We start from the raw sequence: 23,441 nt of genomic DNA, 5'->3' as shown, positions 1-23,441 counted from the left end.
CTAGGGTTAGGGTTAGATGCTAGGGTGCTACGGTTAAGGTTAGGGTTAGGGATAGGATTAGGGTTAGGGTTAAACATGCCAGCATGTACCAAGTCGACGTGGCACCTAACCCTAACCCTAGTTTTCCCACATGTACCGTATTCCCACATGTACTGTCTGTAACATATACATATCTTTCTCTCTCTCTCTAAACCTAAATTTGAAAAGTTTTGTCCCAACAGAGAGCAACTACACTGTAACAATCCATTAGACAAGGACTTACTGTGTGAGAGGTTGGCCACCAGCAGCAGTGTAGCGGCCAGAAGCGATGCCATCCTGTGTGCTGGACCGAGGTTAATGACACAGACCGCCACTCACTGCACCTTTAAACAGCACAATTTCCTCTTTTAAAGGTATTTTGACCTTTCTTTTTTACGACCTCCAAAATAAAGGGTTCCCATGGTTACGAAAATAAAGGGTCCCATGGTTACGATAGAAAACAACATTACATACTGTAAACATACTTTACATTTTGGGTTTACCATATTACGAGAATGGATATGTATAAAAGTCTTCACAATGATAGTTTAAGTACTTAGTTACTGTACCCGGCCTCAACACCAGAATGTTAAACATGTTTTGATAAATGCATTGAAAAACAGTAACAGTAACTAGTGCAATAAACCTATTTGACAGTTCTATGGCATGTGATCAATATGAGTGGAACAATCACACACTCACATGGCAACAACAAAAGCATGCTCTGTCATTGATTACGGCAATTCTGGTTTGGGTTAACATACACAGACCCTTTTGGGTTCCATCTAGAACCCTCTGTGTAAAGGGATCAACTTGGAACTCAAAACCCAAAAAAAAAATTCTACGGGTGTTGTGGTCAATAGCAGTGTCATGGTGTGTCAATAGCAGTTAATAGCAGTGTCATGTTGTGTGTGTGTGTGTGTGTGTGCGTGTGTGTGTGTGTGGGTGCGCGTGCACATATCATCCATATATTATACAGTCTGGATATCAAACAGTATTGATATTGATTGATATTAATATATTACAGCAATGTGTGTAATTAGTAGTATATGTGTGTGTTTTAAACGTGGGTGTGGGTGGGTCATTATTCAGGTAGCGGGTTATGGTGGAACAGTGTTGAAAAGCTGACCTTTGAGGACTTCCCTACTGTCATTTCTTCTTTATGGTAAATCTCAACTATGACATTTACCTGCAGCAGATCTGATGACTGAAAACTAGATACACACATAGTATGTATAAATAAATTACGTGTGTACAGTGGGGGAAATAGGTATATGATATATAATATGACACCATGTTTGGAGGAGAAATGGCTCTGCCTGATCCGAAAAATATGATACCTAACAGTGAAGTTTGGAGGTGGAAGCATCGTGGTATGGGGATGTTTCTCTTCACATGGTACTGGTGGAATCCAAATTATGGAGCGGAAGATGAATGGAGCCATGTACCGGGGAAGTTCTTGAAAATAATCTGTTGCCATCCGCCAGGATGATAAGGATGAGACATGGGTGGATGCAGGACAACAATCCAAAGCATACTGCAAAGGAGACTCTCAACTGGTTCAAGGAGAAGAACATAAAGGTGTTGGACTGGTCTAGTCAATTGCCAGACTTAAATCCAATAGAACATTTGCAGAAGGAACTGAAGATCAAGATTCACCAGTGGGCCCCCCGGAATCTTCAAGATTTAAAGACTTTCTCTGTTGAAAAAGAGGCCAAAATCCCACCTGATCACGGAGATATTCGTAAGCGTCTTGACGCTGTCATTGGAAACAAAGGCTTCTCCACCAACTAATAAATACATTTCAGTTAGCGTGTTCAATACTTCTTTCCTGTGTCATTCCCCTTTATTGCAAATAACTCTTTTTATGGATTAGAGTGTTCCAATTTCTTTAGCTGTATAGTTTTATTGAGTCAATGTCTGGTCTAAATTCCATGTGAATAGCTGCAATATGTTGAATTAATAAATTGTTGAATACTCATGTCCCCACTGTATATATACAGTGCCTTTGGAACCTATTCAGATCCCTTCACCACATTTTGTTGTGTTTTAGACTCAATTTAATTTATTCAATTCAAATAATTTGCCATCAATCCACACACAATACCCCAGAATGGCAAACTGAAAACAAGTGTTCAGAAATGTCAGTAAATGTATTAAAATGGAAGTACAGAAATACCTCATGTATACGTTTTCAGACCCTTTGCTATGACAATCTTAAAATGAGCTGGAATGCAAAACTGTCATGAACAAATCACTGAATTGAGTCCATCTTAATGCAAAGATAATAGTTCATGTAATTGTGGAATTAATATCTTTGTTTTTGTAGGGTCTCTGATTTACATAGTAATCAATTACACACTGTGTGGATCAGGTTGTCATTACAAACTGAGCAAATGGAGAGGAACAAAACTGCTCAGGAATGTGACCCTGAGGCCTGGGGAGACTTAAAAAAAATCTACAAAGTTGAATGGTGGAGAGGAAAAAGCACAGTCGATGGCCCAACATCTCAGACATTCTACAAAATGAGTCTATAACGAAGTGGCCAAAAAGAATCCCTTAATGGAAAAAGATATGTCATATATATGTTAGTGCTGTCAATCGATTAAAATTTCTGATCAAGTTAATCACAATAATATTCTGAAATGAATCTGATTAATCAGGATTAATCAGGAAAGAAGTATTGAACACGCTAACAGATCACAAGTTTAAAATACCAGTATTTTGTATTTTGGGTGGGAGATCAAACAAAAACACGTGTGGTGTTGGAATAAAGAAATGCATGAGAAACTGGTTAGAGGAGTTTTTTTAATTTATTATATTATTTTATCTCTTAGTTTTGATGATTTCTGAATGAGATTAGAATCTCTTAATTTGTAAAAGTAAAAAATAAGGCTGTTAATGTTAACGTGTTAACGATCGTGGTTAATTTGGAAACCTTATCGCAAAAAGAAATTGTTGACGCGAATTAATCATATTACCATATCATATTACCTTAAATCATTACTGACATGCGTCATAACTGACATTCTACTGACATGCGTGGCAAACGCCTGTAGAGATGTTTCAAGATGAAATTGATTATATCTGAAAATGTTTGGACATTATTATTTCTTCTAACACTTTACATTTTAACATTGAAGATGGAAATCATCATAAAAAACAAACAAAAAAATAATTGTACAAGAGTGGAAGAACAATACAGTTATATAATATACATTCTCAACTCAAATTTAGCCCATTATATAATATATAAGATTGTAAGTCGCTTTGGAATAAGGCGTCTGCTAAATGCCAAAAATGTAAATGTAAATATCTCATTGATGTTCCCGTATGTCCCTCCTCTTCTGGCCCCGGGATTAGAGGAAGGAACAGGAGGATATTGCTTCAAATGTCACATGTCAAACCAACACAAACATCCGGCGGTGCTTCCTTATTTGGTGCTTCTGGAAGAGGTGATTTCCTCTGCAGCTGTCAGAACCCTTCCTGTTTAAAAATGCCAACTCCTCCTTTCATTCAATGCTACCTGATGTTTGAGTTCACTGGAATAGCTGCTTCCCTTCCTTTCAAAGTAGAATTTCATTGACCAGAAAATCCAATTGAAAAGAATAGACTGAATAGATCACGGAACACAAATGGTGCATTACGCACATTTATTGTATTTCATACAACACCAACAACCACTACAGAAAAGACATACAACAAGTGGGTATGTATCATCACACATTGAAATGACCCCGGATAAAGAAATTACACTGAAAGAAACTCAGATAATTTACAGAAATGGGGGAACAGGTTTATAAAAAAAGAACAAGACATTTGTGACACACCTGTAAGACATTTACATTTACATTTATCTGCACACAGAAAACGTTTGATGATGCAACACAGAACATGCAACAAGTATAACTGAAAAAGTGCAAGGACAAAAAAAGACATCAAACAATAATCCGAACAGGTAAAGTGCCTTCAGTAGTAAGTATTCACCGCCATTTGATGGCCAAGTAGCTCTACCCCACAATCCCAACAAGACACACTACCGCTACGCGTGAATGCGCAAAAAAACGGAGGGGCAGGGCTAAATTGTAGGTGCAAGGGGTGTATTGGGATTGGGCCTGAGTACATTTTGTCTGAGTATGAGACTCAACTATTCAACAGTCATCGTAAGTAAAACCTTCGATAAAAAAACGAATGCCATCGGCAGTCAAAGTGCTATGCATACGGTATGAAAGGATGGAATAATGCTAAGGCCTCTGGTCTCTGACCTCTGCTAAAGTAACTCTCTCCGTCTTCCACATGACTGTGCATTCAGCCGAGCAATGCTTCAGCTGAGCATTTCACACAATTGTATTTTTATTTTTACAGTGACATTTAAGCTCCTCATATTCACCAGCAAAAAAAGAGCGAAGGTGCAACTCTTTTTTAGAGCCTCAGGTGTCAGCTGGTCTACTCTGTGTATCCCTCCGCCTCAGTCCTTGGCTGATTTGTATCCTTCCACGAGGTCCCCCGGTCTCATCTCCTCCCGCACGGAGATAACATGGCCCCGGTCGTAACCGCTGTTATAGACCCTCCCCCCGCTCTCCTCCTCACTTGTGGTATCCTCAAAGGAGAAGCCTGTTCCATCGCCGGGGGTCGTCATGACCTCGTCGACATGCCTCTCCTCACAGAGGACTTGGCGTCCGACGGGGTGGCGGTCGTTCTCCTCTAGGAAGGTGCCAGTGGTTACGGGGCTCTTCAATAGAGGGCTGTTCCCGGTCGGGGTGACGCTGTGCACCTCGCTCACGCAGGTTTCCTCTGGACGCAGGTGTCTGACCATGTCGGACCACTTGGACACCTGGCAGGAGAAAAGAGGAGGAGAAGAGGGGAGAAGAAGATATGTTTATATTTCCACTCCTCTCTTGGATTTTTATTTAGACAGTGGAACTGACAGGGTTACAAATGAGACACGTGTGTAGAGGGAGAGACAGAGGGGAAAGTGGCTATGGACGGACGTGGGAATGAGCTGTAATATTTCCTGCTGTTCAATGAATTGGTTTAAATTAACGAGGTAATCATTGCGCCCTGCACCCCCACAAAAGGATGTGCGTTTTGACTCAACTGTATTAATAAATGATGTACACCACAATTGATTATTGAAGAATCAATAATAAAATAAATAAAAACAAAGTAGTGGGGTCAGATTCAGGTATAGGCTATTGAATAGGCTCTCCTTTTACAAGCCCTCAGTGTTACAACATAACTCTGATGAATGAATGAATGAATGAATGAATGGTCTTTATTGTCATTGATATAGTACAGGTACCAAACAACGAAATGTGTGAGGGGGGGGCTCCCCTGGTGCTAGGAAAAAAAAAAAAAAAAAAGAAGGGAAAGGAGCTGGTTTACATAAATAAAGGCTATGTACACTATCCACTATGCTATACTATACAAATAAAACACTGTGCTGTACTCTATGCTATGCTATACCTATTCTAACATTTCCTATTCTCTGAACCTTATGTACCCTAGGGTTGTCATATTGCACATAGTGTTATTGCACATTCATTTAAAGTGTCGCAGTTTGCAGGTTTGAAATGTACACATTTGTGTTTCAGTATTGCACTTGATTTCAATCTAGTAGCTGCCATCAGTTTGTCTAGATTGAATGATGATACCAACACTGCAGTATGCTCACATAAAACCATCTGGAGCGAGCTGCCTTATTTTCTCCATACTACTCAGAATCTGCCAGATAAGAGTGCAGAAAATGAATTCTTCTCAAGATGAAATGTTTTTAATAATATATCACAATAATAATTCTCCGCTGCAGAACTAACTGCATATGATGAACATACCATAAACCCAGGTAGAGGGGAGGAGGAGCTTGTCATCTTCTTGTACACCATCCACACAGTACAGCACAACACAATAAAGACCAGAGAAGCAACGGCAATGTAGGTGATGTAGCTGTAGGAGGTGATGAGACCTGTCGGAGACAAACACAGTTGTTACACTGACAGTCCAACTGACTTTTAAACATTAAAGGAGCAGGGTTGTATGTTTGATGGAAATGGTAATTGATGGAGGGTAGATGCTAAGTGGGATCCTTGGGACGACGCTAACCTAAACCGTAACCCGTTTTAAACCTCAACTTCAATGGGGTGATGTCAGTCGGGCCTCTGAAGTATCCCAGTTAGTCTTTACCATAGGTGTAAAGTAATACATTGTGCTGTTTATACTGTAGTATAATCTTACTGGTGGGGGAAGGCTGAGGCTCAGTACAGATGTTCTGTAGACTCTCGACTTTGACGTTTCCCATCTGTCCCTCTATCGTCACGCAGTGTCTCTTCTCTGCACCTCCCTCTACTTGTAAGTATTCCTGGCACACATGCTGTTCGTCGTAGTCGCAGGAGAAGTGTGAGGACTAGAATAGAATAGAACGGAACGGAGTGGAAAATAATATAACATAATAAAATAGATCAAATATGTTATTGTCTGTTTCAATTGTCCTGCAACATACAGGCAAACTTGGAAAAAGGACAAGACACAAGATTACATTTATAAAACAAAACACAAAAACTACGTAAAATAACTGTTTAAAGTAAGATCCTTCCAAAAATTATAAGAAATCTTTGTATTTAGGACTGGTTCCCCAGATCCAGGTTGAGTCTTCTCCTAGACAAAAAAGACTGGGTCCTGGAAACCAGGTATTCAGAGGCAGCAGTTGTTCTGTCAGTCTTACCGAGTTTCCCATCACAACCGTGTAGTAAAACATCTTATGGCGTTTCCTCTCGGACCGGTCGATGGCATGTCTGTAGAGATGAAAGGGATGGGGTACCTCAGCTCTGATCTGACTCTGATCTGATTGGACAGTGATGTTGACATGTGGGAGGTCCACGGAACCTAAAATCAACACAGATAATTATTACCGTTATTCTGTTAATAATAATGATAATAACAATAATAATAATAATAATAATTATTATTATTATTATTATTATCATTATTATAAATATAGCCACAAGCAGCAATTAAGGGCACCTGGGTTAACCTCAATTTATGTTAACTGTTATGGAAGTAGAAATAACTTTCAAATCCAATAAATCTTTAAAACCTATCAAATCATATTTAAGACCTTTTTAAAACGTGTTAAGGCCTAAAATGTTGATTATTAAATTGAAGATGTTTTAAGACTGCCTGAAGCTAAAAGTTATTTCAACAGCAGCAGAGTTTAGCTCTACACGATTCACGTGGATCTACACGATTCACGTGGGTGACCTATTTTGAGGTAAAAACAGGGAATTTCGCAGAAAGGTGACAAGTTTGCACCCCTGTTGCTAATAAGAGAACGTGTTTAGAAAGTTTTTTTTTTTTCTTCATACAAAATAGTGTATTGTAGCGAACGGGACTGGGAGAGTAACCCGCCCCATGCGGGAGTCGAACCCCGATATCCCGCATACCAACAACACCAAGAAAGCTAACTCCCTTGGTGGAGCTGCTAACGGGCCTTATACAAGTTCGTTACACTATCCCCACCGTTCGGGAGAGCGAGCCCTCACGGTTCACTATATCAAGTCCCTCATGTGGACACGGCTCTCCAATGGCCTTGTCCCATCCCACTTCTGACACCAATGTAGTAAACAGGACTGGGAGAGTAACTCGCCCCAGAAAATAATGAACTTTTCCACAACATTTTTTTTTTTAGATGCACCTGTGTATATACATATATACTATATATACTATGTACATATATATATATATATATATATATATATATATATATATATATATACAGGGGTGCACATAACTGGTGCGCCAGTGCGCATGCGTCGCCAAAATGCATCCTGCGCGGCAGATCAGCCGCATGAACGCGCTCTTGCGCACCAACAGCTGGAAGCGCTGGGAGAGGAATTTACTTCCTCAAAATCCACCTGCTGACTGCTGACTGCTGCATCACTGCAAGCCCCACTAAGTAACTATTTGCCGTCCCCGACGAGTAATCCATCACAACAGTCGACCGACGACGACCACGGCGACTCCCCTCACGAAAACATTCGGAAAGTATCGTAAATCGTACTTTCATTCCGCGTATCGCGTATCGCACGGTTATCACGCTGCGGCGCCGCCACGTGAAAATTCAGTCCCGAACGACTCGTCGCTAAAAGGAAAAACAACACCAAGGGACTTCACGTTTCTTTTCTCTGAAGCTTTCAAACGTTCAGACGTTTGTTTTACAGCTTCATTATCGCACATAGACCCCTGACCCAGGATATGGTTGGGAATTCTATTAGAAAAAGAAAAAAAAAGACTTTGTTGCACAATCAAAATAATGAGCTATTTAAAGTGATAGCCTGCCCTACAACTAGGACATCCTCTACCATGGTTGAAATTGAGGACAGTATTAACAGCAGTCAAGAGAGCAGTGATGAAGATGATCAAGCTTGTAGCATAAATAAATGCTTAGGCTGTAACTTTTTGTTGAAAAGTTGATTTCAGTGTTTACAGAACAGAGCAGTGCTTAAAGAGATGTCAGTTGATTTCATTGTGTTTAAAGGAGTCTGACAGACTTTCATGCTTAAAGAGCAGTCATTTGATTTTGCATTTGTTTATTTTGTTTTGCACACAATCATTTGTTCGTTCATCTTTATTTATGAATAAATGTCGTTTTGCTACTATAAGTTATCCATGTATCCCTTTTTTATCCATCCTGTGGGACGGGTCGTGACTCGCGAGCTCGGGGAGCACCAAGCAGCATCCCTAGGTGCTCCTCTGAGCACTGGCCCCAAAACGTTATGTGCACCCCTGTATATATATATATATATATATAGTATAGGCTCTCTCAGTCGGCTGAGTGAGAACTTACATGATTGGTTCACATCTTTCTTATAGTCATGGTCGTAGCTGATTGAGAGATCCTCAGGCTCAGACTGACTCTCACCAACCACAGCTATCACTGTCAGTTTGTATAGAGTTGTCTTCTTGGTGGATGAGGAGACGTCACAGTGGTGGACGGAGATGTCTGAACATACCTCCACTGAATCCGTACTGGAGCAGAGAGAGAATGGTTGTATCAGAGGAGGCTGAATGCTAGAATGGTTATATCAGGGGAGGCTGGTGGAGGTAGAATGCATGGAATGGAATAAGGACACAATATCGAACACAAGTGTCCTCAGATTTCCACCTCCACTGGGTTGTACAGTAAGCTGTCAGTATCACCCTGCTGGACCTTTTTCACATTTTGTTGTTACAAACTGACTGTAAAATAGATTTCATTCATGTTTTTTGTCACTGATCAACACAAAAAACACAAAGTGATTTAAAAAAACACAAAAAAAAAAACACATGCAAACAATGGAGCCATACAGTATACTGGCCACAGCAATTTGATAATACAGGCTGAATAATGTAAGACAGATGTATCAACCAGTCAGACACTGGAACGCAGCTCACTCTGAATAGTCTTGTGTCCGCACGATGAAGCGAGGCCGCAGGTCTGGGAGGCTGTAGTTCCAGAAGAGAACATTCTTGAAGTTGTGGCAAACCACACTCAGGTTGGCCACAGGAGGAACCACACTCAGGTTGGCCACAGGAGGCACTGCAGGGGGGGGGAAGCAGTGGAGAGTCAGGGTCTCGTGAAGCCGTGAACTCACCTGAGACCGTGGTCACACGAGGGAGATACGCCATTTCAGAGCCGATCTGATCTCTGGGCACACGAGCGTTTTCACACTGTGGCGCAAAGACTCTCTGGCCACATGGATGGTATTACAGGAAATGATTCAAGTATAATTGAAAATATATTTAGGCCTATATATATCTTTTAATTTAGTACCGTAAAATAATAGAAATGCATTCAATTTCATTCATTCAGTAGTAATGTCAACTCCCGCAGTCCCGATCAATCTCTTCTCCATTTACATTACGTCCTCATCGAAGATATGGCATGTAGGCTATACGTTATTAATCTGTGTAACTGTAGTTGTGTGAAAAGAGCCTGTCGAGTTAGTTGGGATTTTTTGCTCAATCGTCTGCCTCAACTCGAAAAGGACTGGAGGACACAGAGGACACAGAGGCCTGGAGGACACAGAGGACACAGAGGCCTGGAGGACACAGAGGCCTGGAGTAGACAGAGGACTGGAGGACACAGAGGCCTGGAGGACACAGAGGCCTGGAGGACACAGAGGACTGGAGGACACAGAGGCCTGGAGGACACAGAGGACTGGAGGACACAGAGGACTGGAGGACTCAGAGGCCTGGAGGACACAGAGGACACAGAGGCCTGGAGGACACAGAGGACACAGAGGACACAGAGGCCTGGAGGACACAGAGGACACAGAGGACACAGAGGACACAGAGGCCTGGAGGACACAGAGGACACAGAGGACACAGAGGCCTGGAGGACACAGAGGACACAGAGGCCTGGAGGACACAGAGGACACAGAGGCCTGGAGGACACAGAGGACACAGAGGACACAGAGGCCTGGAGGACACAGAGGACTGGAGGACACAGAGGACACAGAGGACACAGAGGACACAGAGGACACAGAGGCCTGGAAGACACAGAGGCCTGGAGGACACAGAGGACACAGAGGCCTGGAGGACACAGAGGACACAGAGGCCTGGAGGACACAGAGGACGCTGCACAACTAAACATCTTTGGGGGCGTTATCTTTCTACCATTTATTTTAAGTAAAAATAGAAGCAGAAGTAGAAGTAGATTGAAAGCCAATGGTGTCTCTGGACCTTTCACTACAATGAGCTACCCGGAAACAGGTGCGTCTCTTTGCTTGGCTTGAAACAGGTACGTCCTCTAGTGCGAGTCCATTCCCTGGTTATAAACACCTGAGCCCTAACCTCAGCTGTCTACTCCGCTCAGCTCTGCTGCCCCCTTGAGTGACAGTCACATCGGCACTTGAAACAAAACTAAACTTAAATTAAGTCATATCTCACTTGACAGAGCCGATGCATCATAAACTTTATGATAACCATACAGACGTATCATATTGATATGTGCATTTACATTTTTGATATTTCACAGATGCTTTTATCCAGTGACTCTGCGTCATCATTATCAACATGCTCCAGTTTTGTGCAAAGGTTTATGAGCCTTTTCATAACCCTCAATTGTTAGGAAGACGACTCCTTGTGTCCTCTCCTGCGTCCCACTGAAAATACATTGGAGGAGAAGATCTAGGTTCCTCCCCTTACATTATTCTCCAATGCTTTTTTGTGGACAAAGCGAGTGGAGGATGGAGGAGAGGACACAAGGAGTCGTCTTCCTAACAATTGAGAAAAGGCTCATAAACCTTTGCACAATTTTTTTCAAAAAAAAAAGAATAGAGTATGTTTCCTGAGGTTGTTTTATCCACTAGGTCCACTAGAGGGCAGAGTAACCCTACAGTGGAACTGTAACTACTCTGCCTGCAGCTGGGTTCCATTGGAAGGAACTACCATGGGAACAACAACGACGACCTCACAGAAAGCGACACTCCAAACCACAGCGGAAGGGAAACACTACACTAGACACTGTCAGATATGACAAGGCTGATGATATAGTGGGGGCTGGAAAACCATCAATACCTTTTTTCCCCCTGATTTATGTTTATAAATTAAAAACAATTGTTTATTGAACATTTTGTCCCTCTCCTCCACAATGAAGGCCTAACAGATGGAAGTGGTACAGCTATTCTGGGTATTCTGAGATAATGCAGGCCGGAGACACACCACCAGTACCAACTTATCAACGACTAACAACAACAACAATAATAATAATAATAATAATAATAAACAATCATAATCATAATCATAATCGTAATCATATACAGTATTACATTGATAAAGTGCTTTAAAAATGCTGATAAAGTGCATAAAATAAATGATCCATTGTTAAAAATACAAATTTAAAAATGTGTATGTGTGTGTGTGTGTGTGTGTGTGTGTGTGTGTGTGTGTGTGTGTGAATGCAATTCAGGCGTATATCTATGTGTAGTGATATGAGGTGAGTCTAGAATACAGAAAAATATGAGTCAAGATGTGTGGAAGGGTTCACTGTATTAATATGGACATGACAGGACTCCATCTTTTAATAAATAGATGTTTCTGGAGTCTCAGAGTGTATGTTATTTGTTCCATCTGGTAGATTTCCCATACTTTCTCTGTCCACATAATATGTAGGCATTGAGGAGGTTTAAACCTGGGTCTCCCACTTGCCACAAGAACACCACATTAACTCACATTAAAGCTTAGCCTAGGCATTAGCTTGTGGAGTTAATGCAACTGTTCATGAATTGACTATGTAGCCTTGCTCTCTCACACATAAATCCATCAACACAGCAGGATGTGCTTACACACCAGATTCTCCACGATAAAGAAACATACAATTTCCTGCTGGCTGGCTGCACAAGATCCTGTTACAATATGTGATGTACAACAATGCCATGTTTGTACAGGTTTGCCATGTAGTGTGTTTAACAGTTGGTGGTGAGATAATCTTTCTGGCACATAATGGCTACCGTGGCATCGGCCAGATTAATACTACACAGTAATGCGGTGAGTTCTCCCCCTTACAATGTGAGCACTTTGGATGTCTAAAAAGCCATCCACCTTTTACAGTATGCTGCTGGGATGACGTATGAGACAGTACATTAGTCCACCTTCCTGCGCTTTCAAAAAGAACAGGGCAGAGAGGCTCATATTTTTGTTTTACACATCAAAGTTGGTGCGTGTGTGTGTGTGTGTGTGTGTGTGTGTGTGTGTGTGTAATATAAGTGACTACCGCAGGAATCATACTATTTAGTGTTACAGTGAAGTCTTTCACCACAGACAGACGGGGCCTGCAGAGAGAGAGGGTGTTGCTGCCCGCTAAACCAGGAAGTGTCACTTGTGGTGGAATTTTAACATAGATCTGTTATACATATCACTGTTGTGTCTGTACTCTCCTGTGTACCTGGGACGTTTTGTTGTCGCATGGACATTTACAGAATGTAGACAGTTTATCACTGTTTTGTCTGTGTTTTATCGTTCTTGGGACCTGGTTTTTGTATAAAAAGAGCTTGAGATTGAGATTGAGACTTGATAAGTGTGATGGTGATCATTTGTGTGCTTCTGTAATCATTTAGCATCTCAACAGAACGAGAAGGTCTGAATTCTAGGCTACTGCAGGGTGTGGGGTGCCCGCTATATAACCCGCTTGGTAAACCAAATATTAGGCCTTCATTAGGCCACTGCGATGCATTATTATCCAACTGAAGCCCCAAAATCTCTGTCTTGCATCTCATAGTGAATAGTAATCCACGGATAGGCACAGGCTATATTATATATTATTGTATTACTATATATAGCCTAAAGCACACTGTGGTGACCCGCACGCATGCCCAAGTAAACCTGCCTTTCAGAACCCTGGACAGCGGCCACACACCGACAGAAGGGGCAGAGTAATCGAAGGGGTCTACATCAAACACACCCGGCTGATGCACATGATCATGCCATCAGGTGGAGCACTGCGGGAAACAAAGCGCGGGCTCAACGTTTCAACGATGAAGCACACCTTTCGACGCGGCCAGGGGGAGGACAGAAAAGGACAGGGGTAGAGGTCAGTACGGGGCAGACAGCCAACGCGACACGCACCCACCCGCCTGCTACTAGTGGAGCGACCAGCCCCCCTCTACCCCGAAGTCACCGGCGGCACAATGGGAGGGGGAGGGACAGGGGACTCGTTGTATTATTCCTTCTCGCGAAATGCAGTAGCCGGCTTGAACATTAGGCAAATGCATTGCATAAAAAACTCCCACAATACAATCCATTCTCCATCGTTCTCCTTATTAGTGGCTGATCACATTAGTCATGCTACTTGCACATGTATCAGATATCAAATAAAAACATTTGATCATGCAGGAAAAAAATGAAGCTAAAATAGCCTCATCTTATCGTATACAAGTGTGGACATTGAGATAGTAGTTAGCCATGTCTTACACCATACAGACATATCATATTGATTGTAGCCTACATTTAAATGTTGGATTTGTCTGTGGCAAATGCATTGCATATGTTGTTGCATACTAATAAGAGGACTTTCGAACGGGGACGCTCTGAGCGCACTGCCATCAGCTGGGGATCTAACACAAGTCTCCGGAAGGCTACTCCTCACGTGAGCGTGGCTCTACTTAACCAACTGTTTCAGTACCACTATCAGAACGGAAATGAAAAGACATGTGTGCCATACTGCACACCACAGATAAGTGACATTTCACCAGAGCTACAAATATGTGACAGATTACTGTAAATCAGCTCAGAAGAGGGCCACTTATGATTGTTCATTCATCATAAATGATTGAATAGGCCTATAGTGATTTAATGTACTGTCTTTTCTGACACTACACTGATACTACTGTAGAAACACAAGTGATACTTCCCTAAATTATTATTTGTGAAAGATTTGCTGGGAAGATATTGTACATTGTAATATATTGGACTTCGACCTTTCTAAGCCCTTGATGTCAGTGTTCTACAAAACATCAATCGTTGACGTCGTCAGATTTCTGAATTAAAGGAAGCAAAATCAATTACCAAAACAGATTATAAAAGGAGGTCAGAGCTATAAAATGGAGGCTGGCTGTGAGAACAATAGACATCTACCCTACCATAACATCTCTGAAATGGGGAACAGGATATGTGAAGTTTAACAGCCAAAACACACACTCAGACTGGTTCTGTCCAGAAGCATCCGCTAGCCCTGACTCTCTAGACACTTGTTGTGATTTGAGAGGACTGGTTAGGTACAGCATAAGCACGATGGCAAGACTTCCACCTAGTCTATCAAAATGAATGAATGAATGAATGAATGAATGAATGAATGAAAGCATTTATTTCGAACATGTGCAGAGAGAAATAGTTATAACAACAAAAGACAAAACAAAAACAAGAAAAAAAACAAAACAAAACAAAAACAAGAAAAACTAAACAAAACAAAAAACAAAACAAAAAAACACTATTTACTTCACATGTCCGAAAAGGAGTAGGAAGAAGCATAAGCTTATTTAATCCTACCCCTTCTCCAATAAACAGAGATTAATAATTAATAAACAGCAGTTGACTTCAATATAAATATAATATATATATTTTAAATTAAATCACATTTATTTACATATTTACATATTGACCAACAATAGAAAACAGATCATGTAAATAAACAAATAATCTGTGAAAACAACAACTATCAAAGCCCTTCTTCCTCCTCGTACCTGGTGAAAACCATTTTTTAATACCGCTTTTAATTAAAATTAAAAGTAGTTAAATCAAATTCTCCTGAAAACAACTGTCTAAGGGGTTATTTGTGGACACACGGCCAGAGGAGATTGCAACATAGCAGTGCAGATGGCTTTCATTTCACAAGAGGATGGAATATCCTTTTGTAACCACATGCCATCCTTCTGCAAACATCGCAAAACTCATCTCGGCCATCTGTAAATATTGCTGACAAAATACACTGTCTGATAAATCAAATCAAATTCAAGTTCCTTTATTCGGCATACAACCGAAGTTGGTGGTAATTACTTTCGGTGCAACATTCAGTAACACTATTATTTGTTACCCAGCATGCTTAACTACTGCAATAAAAGTGCAATTAGTGCAGTGACATACCCAAAACATCTTGGGATTTAGAGACTTGGGATTGAGAGACGTGTGTTATTTTGTCAGTGTGGCAGTCCCACTCTTATATTATTATTATTATTTGTATTTGATGTAGATAGAGAAGAAAGACAGGAAAGTAAGGAGGAGAGGGTAGTGGTGGTCTAGTGGATAGTGAGTTGGACTTGGGATCGGAAGGTTGTGAGTTCAAATCCCGCCTGAAGCCACACCACTACTAGTGTGCCCTTGGGTAAGGCACTTAGCCCTCAGTTACTCCAGGGGGAATGTCCCTGTAATTCGTAATTGTAAGTCGCTTTGGATAAAAGCGTCTGCTAAATGGCAAAATTATTAAATTATAGGGTATGTCAGCAGTGCATGGACCAGAGTCAACCCCATGGGGACGTGGGCATATGTGTGCACTGTAGGCTGTGGTACGAGACCACTGGACCACCCGAGGCCACTCACGTGTGTTTTGACTAATGATTGACAGAAATGTTAGTAGCCAGTGGGATTGCAGGGGCTGGGGGAAAAGAGTTGTTTAAGACTAGAACAGATGTGGGCGGGGTCAGTTTGACCCTGTGAGTCATTTTCTTTTTATATCTTTGCACTCGATCAAATTTCAGGACCCTCCTTTCATAACTTTTCCTAGATATGTGCGTTCTACCACCCAGTATCCTTACATTTTCTAAATCACATCAGGATAAGCTAGTATAAAACGATGTTGCAGTTTTTCTGTGTAGGAGGCAGGCTAATATACAAGGCGGCCAACTAGAGGTTGTTGTGTGTAAGTAGCAGCTTCCCATTGTAAAGACTGTGGTCATTTGACCCCCGAGGAGGAGGCTCTACTTATTTACATAGCGTATGACTTGACGAAGGCTTCTGGCCGAAACGGTTGTCAATAAATGATACACTTTTTGCATCCGGAACGAGCGGCTTCTACTTTATCCTTCAGTATTCTGCTCCGTCGCCAGCACCTCGCCCAGGTTTTCTGCGGTGTGCGTTCTCTTCTATTTCAATTAAATCTAGAGCTCAACCCAGCAATCTGGTTGCAAGTAACGGTCAGCACTCTTCCACAATGGCAGTGGATTAGAGAGGCTGGAAACTGCCTAGATTAAGAGACATCATTAAACATAGTGGATATGTTTACAAACATTGCCGCCTGATTAATGATGTGAAGAGTAGCTTATTAGTTCTTGTCTCCATAATGTTTCTCAGTTGAATCCACGCATTTCAGCTGTGGGCTACTGTATATGGACACAGAATGCTCGCAAAGCAAAGCAAAGCAAAGAGCGCAGTTCATGACAGTAATTGTCTGCTCTGGCACTGTGTATACAGTATTTGAACTAATCAGATGATTGAAATTATAACTTTCATGAAACAGTCAAAATTGTTTACATGCCATGTGCAATGATGAGTATAAAGAAAAAAACAGCTCTGGTCACAAGAGTGTTGCATATATTTGTCAGTATATCAATCTGATCTGATCACCCTGGCGTTTTGGCTACTTGTACAGGGCATGTTGTCAGAAGATGTCCCCCCCCCCCTCTACCAAGTTGCCATCAACTGTTAGATTTTTTTGGCCTCATGTGACATTACAAATATGAACATGTACTACTGTATTAAATACACTTGACTACAAGTTAATTAATATACCATTTTGCAAACACACTGACACATACTGTATATTCCATGTCTGACATCATTAATTATTTCTAAATTAAGGTTCATCCAAAAACATCATCACACCCTCACATCATTTTAGGCAGCACCCCCTCATTGTCCCCCTAATTGTCCTAAAACATTTCCCCTCTGCTGTGAGAGAATGCATGATGACGGTATGAGTACCTAGATCCACGTTCAAATAACCTGACATTTAAAGCATTTCCACTCTTCAACTCATTTATTCACGAGCTGCTATAATAAACTAAACATTTTGCTAATTTATCTGATAAGGCAAATTGATAAGGCAACCATTCTCTCTTCAAACATCCTTCACAGCTCTCCTCACCACCTTGTCGTGGCTTTCGGCGGCACTTCACACTGCATATAAGTGCAGTGGCAGCGTGCGGGGATTAAACCTCTACCTACTCTATACAAATCAATCATCTAATTTGTGTGGTAATAAAAGCACTCAACTCCATTATGTAAATAACAAAGCAATTCTGACATTTAGCAATCTATCTCAAATGCAATAGATTTCTGGGTGAAAGAATAGCCAGTAGTCCCGCTGTGATTCTCTAAGAATTGGGAAAAGAATGTTGGACAAACCAGGATACTAGCCACTAGTGGAGGCTGATTGAGGTAAAAATCTGAGAACGGGCTCATTGTATGTGTCCATACCATTCTTAATTTCCATTCCCTGCATCACAATGAGCCCATTCTCTGATATCTACTGTCACCAGCCTCCCCTGCTACAAGCCTACCCTACTAATACGCTTGTAGGTAAGCCCTTGAGGGCACGGCGCCCACCCACACGCCATGGGAAACAGACCACAACAATCTTAGCAATCAGCAGCACTAGGGCCTGTGGAAACTTGTGAGGATGTCTGCACAATCAGAAACCGACATACAATCCTGTCATCTTATAAACAGGATTTCATTTTGTTTTTTTGTGATCAATTTTTTATTATTATTTCAGGGAGTAAAACAAGGGGAGTGGTAACACACAAATAAACAAAGGAGAAAATAGAATAACAAAAATACGGTTTACCAGTACAAATACAAAATGCGCATAAACCTTTCAACCCCCCCCCTCCCCTTCCCTTCCCAATCTCCCTTTACCCCAGTAGTTCCCCACCTACCCCTCCTCCCACAAATGTCCCTCCCGCCAGATACCTCCCACCCACCCGCCCAATCACAACACCCCCGCCACCCCCCCCACCCAATCACAGCCCCCCCCCCCCTTACAGGACCCTATGGAAGGAGCAAATCGATTAGCCTATAGTAGTGTCTTGAGGATGGTTATAGTTTGGTCCCAGCATGAAACATTGTCCGAAATTGCATGATGCCTGTTGGCTATCCAGTGTTCCATGCTGGCTATATCTATGAAATCTAATATCCACCTCTGCGTGGTCAAGAAATGGGGTGACTTCCACCTGCAAGCTATAAGCCTTTTGGCTGCTGTAAGGCCGGCCAGCCAGATGCGTCTTTGTTTGATGTTTAGATCAAGGTTTGAACTGTCATTTAACAATAGGACTACTGGTGAGTGTGGAATGTGTTTGGACAGGATCAGGGACAATGCATCACAATGCATCACAAACAGGATTTCATTTTGGATGTAGAAACGGTCCTCAAGCTATTCACCAAGAGGTCCTACTACAGTCACAGTTCAGTGTAATAGCAGGTCTACTATTAGGCCTAAAACTGCAGGATTAATTTAGGCAGGTGTTTACTAATAGTGCAGTGTAATAGCACATGTCTACTAACAGTGCAGTTTTAGTTTAGGCAGTTCTGAAAGCCTGGGGGAATCTTTTGCAGAAAGTAGATACAAAGGGATGGAAATTAATTAGTGACACCTTGTGACACGTTAAACCAATCAAATACCTCGTTTGACCAGATCTCCAAAAAACGGATTCACTTTTTCCTTCAGGTTTTCTTCAATGTTGCAAACTAGCATAGGCAACAATTCTCAGCAAAATAGTCCTACCCAGTCATAAAAGGCATCACACATAACAACCATTCTACAAGAATATGGGGGGAGGGTTCTTGGAATATAACATCCAATGAAATTGCAAGCACATTCCCTCATCGCTCCATCCAGTTCAATGCAAGCCAGATCTGCTGGTTACAGTACATGACTACTGCAACACATTGTAACATGTAGGGTTAATATGGGTACAGTAACATGGTCATCGGCTTCAAGTTCCTGGGGGGTCACATCACCAATGACCTCACCTGGGATGAACACACCAACCAGGTGGTGAGAAAAAGCATGTTGCCTCTTCCATCTTAGGCGGCTGAAATGTTTGGCTTAGGGCCTAAGATCCTTAGGGGCCTTCTTCAGAAGCAGCCCTTGCCTGGAACGGTACTGCACTGCCCCGAAACCGCAAAGCACTGCAAAGGGTAGGGCAGTCAGCTGAGAAGATCAGCGGATGTCCCCCAGCCACCCCAATCAGAAACTGTTCGAGCTACTGCCGTCAGGGAAACGGTACAGAAGCCAAAACTTGTAGCCAAAGCTAAAACCCAGAGGCTAACTAACAGCTATTTCCCCCAGGCAATCAGACTCCTGGAGAAATACACTGGAATAATACAATACTGCCACTACACGCCCTAACCAACGCCACACATACTACAAACATGAACATATTACAGTATGAGAACTACTGCACACTACTGGATTACTTGTATAACATTGGACTAATGTACTACTGTACTGTATTATATTGCATTTCATATAATCTACACAGCATTTTTCTTGCACTACTGAAGCCACTGTAAAATCCACCACTTAATTACTTTATCAATGCAGGCCAGGGTTACTTTTGTTGCTTACTTACGTTACTTATTATTATTGTTGTGTTTTTTGTATATGAATGCTGCAATGTCAATGTTGAAGAACCGAAGACAAATAATTGTACTCTTGTGTACGTGTACAGTAAGATGTAATCAACGCGATTCTGATTCTGATCATGCATATTGTGTGTTGCACTAGTAACAGAATAGAATAGAATCAATAGAGTCAGAATGGCTTTTATTGTAACATGTATCCATATGGATACAGTTGATCATGTGCTGCATATTAGGCCTACATGAGGCATTGTAACATGTATACATGTGTACAGTGGATGTACATGGATGTAGTAAAAAAAAAAAGTAAGAAAAAAAAAAGGTGGGTAAACCCTGACCACCGGACTGACTAATGCAAATAATTATTATTATTAAATTAAATTAATTACAATTATTAAATAAGAAGGTGGGTAAACTGATTGAGTCTACCTTACAGATACAACATCAATATATTGTAAACAATAATAGTCACAGTTACAGCTACAATAAACATGAAGTTAATGGTGGGGAACACCATTTATTGTACTAAATACTGCACACTCCATGGACATGTATTCTGGTTCCCAGTAGCCTACGTGGAAAGAAGAAACGTTATCAGGGCATGCTCGTACCAAGAACAAAAAGAGCCTACTCACCAACCACACTAAAGACCACATGATGGGTCAACGCGACGAGGAACACGTACGTACGGATCATTGTTTTATTACGGAGCCCACTCTGCCTATGTTACATTAAAATAATACAGCATTGTCAGAAGTTGTCGAGATCGTTTCCTGAAATCCTGATTGTCCAATGGGGGAAGACGAACCCGCACTGACGTCAACTTCCAGGGAAATATCCCAATCCTCCTCCCAGTTCAACTGCGCATAATGTCACTGCCTGTGTTCGAAATGGCATACTAGCATACTGCATTCATCAGAGCAACGCATCCGGGTACTTTCCCCTCCCGTCATGTCCACGCCCCTTTTTGGGTGATAGAAGAGTAGAAGTTTGACTGGCGGTCAATGGGAATTTCTGGTCTTCGCTACTTTAATCCGATAAAATAAGAAAACCGTATTGCTTTTTAGATATTAGGAGCCCAAATCCTATGGCCAGTTAGGCAAACTATTATATAGTGTCGTTGCCGATCAATGATCGACGTCGTTATATAGAGAAAATTAATGAAATAGGGGTTGATTCATCAGATGAGTCATACGTCATCTCCATGTCATCAGGGATTTGTAGTTCTTCAGTTGATTTGCAGTGTCAATCCCCAGACTGCCCAAATCCGATGGCCAGTCAGGCAAACAATTATATAGTGTCGTTGTCGATCAATGATCGACGTCGTTGTATGGAGAACATTTATGAAATAGGCAATGAATGTGTGTCCTTTCAGTCTGCCTCCATCCATGTGGATGAAGAACTACAAATCCCTGATGACAGGGAGATGACGTATGACTGATCTGATGAATCAACCCCTATTTCATTAATTTTCTCTATATAACGACCTCGATCATTGATCGGCAATGACACTATATAATAGTTTGCTTAACTGGCCATCGGATTTGTGCTCCTAATATCTAAAAAGCACTATGGTTTTCTTATTTTATCGGATTAAAGTAGCGAAGACCAGAAATTCCCATTGACCGCCAGTCAAACTTCTATACTTCTATCACCCAAAAAGGGGCGTGATCATTCTGATGACAGGGAGATGAGATGAGCGCAATTGCTCTGATGAATACTAGCATACTGCATACTAGCATACTCAATTAGTATATACTGCATACTGCCTACTAAATTCATAATAAGTATGTCAATACCAGCCGACCGAAAATCTAGTTACATACATTTCTTGCATACTCAAATTTCACATACTATTCATAGCTTTCATGTGACGTCACAGCATAGTGGAAACGCCCACCTGACGGGCAAAAGGCACTTTTTGCGGGCAAAACCCACGGGCAAAACCCACTTTTTGCGGGTTAATAACTTTGATTTCCCGTGGGTTAGGAAAATAATTCCAACGTGTCCGGATAAAGTAGAAGACAGGGAATCCAACACTATTTGAATGGAGTCGATCCTCCACTCCTATCACCGTGGACACAGCAAGGAGCGAATTCCCGGATATAAATATTCCCTCGCCTCGCTGACAGCGGGAGTTGGGAGTTTCGTCCAGCAGCCGGTGAACGCCCGGTTGATCGAGTTTCATATTAAAAGTATATCTTCTCGGGGTGTCAGCGCGGTGGTTAAGGGCTCAAAATGACCGTATACTGATAGTGAATTTAGCAATAATAGTCTTATGTTTGTACCACCTCCATAACCGGTGTTATTCACGGGAAAAGCCGGTCAAGGAGGCACCCTTTGCAGGTCAATAACTTTGATTCTCCGGGGGTTAGGAAAATAATTCCAACGTGTCCGGATAGAGTAGAAGACAGGGAATCCAACACTATTTGAATGGAGTCGATCCTCCACTCCTATCACCGTGGACACAGCAAGGAGCGAATTCCCGGATATAAATATTCCCTCGCCTCGCTGACAGCGGGAGTTGGGAGTTTCGTCCAGCAGCCGGTGAACGCCCGGTTGATCGAGTTTCATATTAAAAGTATATCTTCTCGGGGTGTCAGCGCGGTGGTTAAGGGCTCAAAATGACCGTATACTGATGGTGAATTTAGCAATAATAGTCTTATGTTTGTACCACCTCCATAACCGGTGTTATTCACGGTAAAAGCCGGTCAAGGAGGCACCCTTTGCAGGTCAATAACTTTGATTCTCCGGGGGTTAGGAAAATAATTCCAACGTGTCCGGATAGAGTAGACAGGGAATCCAACACTATTTGAATGGTGTCAATCCTCCACTCCTATCACCGTCGTGTATCTTGATAGTTCTTCATGAGTGAGGTGGTCTAAATAGTAGGCAGCCATGTTGAGCGATGTTGCTATGATACTTTTTGCCCGTCAGGTTGGTGGTTGCTAGGGAAGAAACCACGTGACTGAAAGCTATGAATACAGTGTGAACGCACTGCATACTCAAAATCTACGTCATATCTAGTATGAGTAGTATGCTAGTATGCCATTCCGAACACAGCCACTGGCAGTCACGACAGGAAAGTCCCTTGGTCGTGGAGTGTAATAGAAGTCCCTCCTCGTGTCTTAACAAGTCCAGCGTGCTGTAACTCGTAAAAACCTGCAGCTTTGTTAAAGAAACAGCCACGCAACACGTTTTTTTAGCCTTAGTCTGAATTCTCAAAATTGGTCTGGCAACAAGGCTACAGTTAGTAAGTTAATTAACACACACATGGTTGATGTTTAATTAACTGTACTGTTCATCAATCTTAT

The 23,441-nt window shown here is 41.7% G+C and overlaps 2 protein-coding genes across 2 annotated transcripts in view; both read right to left on the bottom strand.

Annotated features, from left to right (window-relative positions):
• il22ra2 (interleukin 22 receptor, alpha 2) overlaps nt 1-314 on the bottom strand; it is a gene marked incomplete at both ends in the record, with an annotated part of 5,145 nt that extends 4,831 nt beyond the window's left edge. Inside the window, one exon of the mRNA XM_080549013.1 lies at nt 263-314. Coding sequence (XP_080405139.1) covers nt 263-314 — 52 coding nt within the window. The remainder of the gene's footprint in view (nt 1-262) is intronic.
• A 3,390-nt stretch (nt 315-3,704) lies between these two features.
• ifngr1l (interferon gamma receptor 1-like) lies at nt 3,705-20,898 on the bottom strand. Its single transcript, XM_080548809.1, has 7 exons — nt 20,763-20,898; nt 9,448-9,592; nt 8,861-9,042; nt 6,740-6,900; nt 6,253-6,421; nt 5,853-5,983; nt 3,705-4,852 (listed from the first exon to the last, which is right to left on the bottom strand). Exons 1-7 carry the CDS (start codon nt 20,821-20,823, stop codon nt 4,487-4,489), a joined length of 1,215 nt encoding a protein of 404 aa, XP_080404935.1. The 5' UTR covers nt 20,824-20,898; the 3' UTR covers nt 3,705-4,486.
• Nucleotides 20,899-23,441: the final 2,543 nt, after the last annotated feature.

Source organism: Nansenia antarctica, assembly GCF_963989245.1.
Source record: "Nansenia antarctica genome assembly, chromosome: 19".
Taxonomy (NCBI): Eukaryota; Metazoa; Chordata; class Actinopteri; order Argentiniformes; family Microstomatidae; genus Nansenia; species Nansenia antarctica.
Note: the sequence above shows the minus strand (reverse complement) of the source record. Positions and strands in the feature narration are given on the sequence as shown.

Excerpts from the sequence above, each read along its gene's own strand:
- ifngr1l (XM_080548809.1), bottom strand. The coding sequence starts at position 20,823 with ATGATCCGTACGTACGTGTTCCTCGTCGCGTTGACCCATCATGTGGTC. Across the intron at positions 6,422-6,739 it reads CGGTTGTGATGGGAAACTCG|TCCTCACACTTCTCCTGCGA; the intron begins GTAAGACTGACA and ends ATTCTATTCTAG. Across the intron at positions 4,853-5,852 it reads CCCCTCTACCTGGGTTTATG|GTGTCCAAGTGGTCCGACAT; the intron begins GTATGTTCATCA and ends TTCTCCTGCCAG.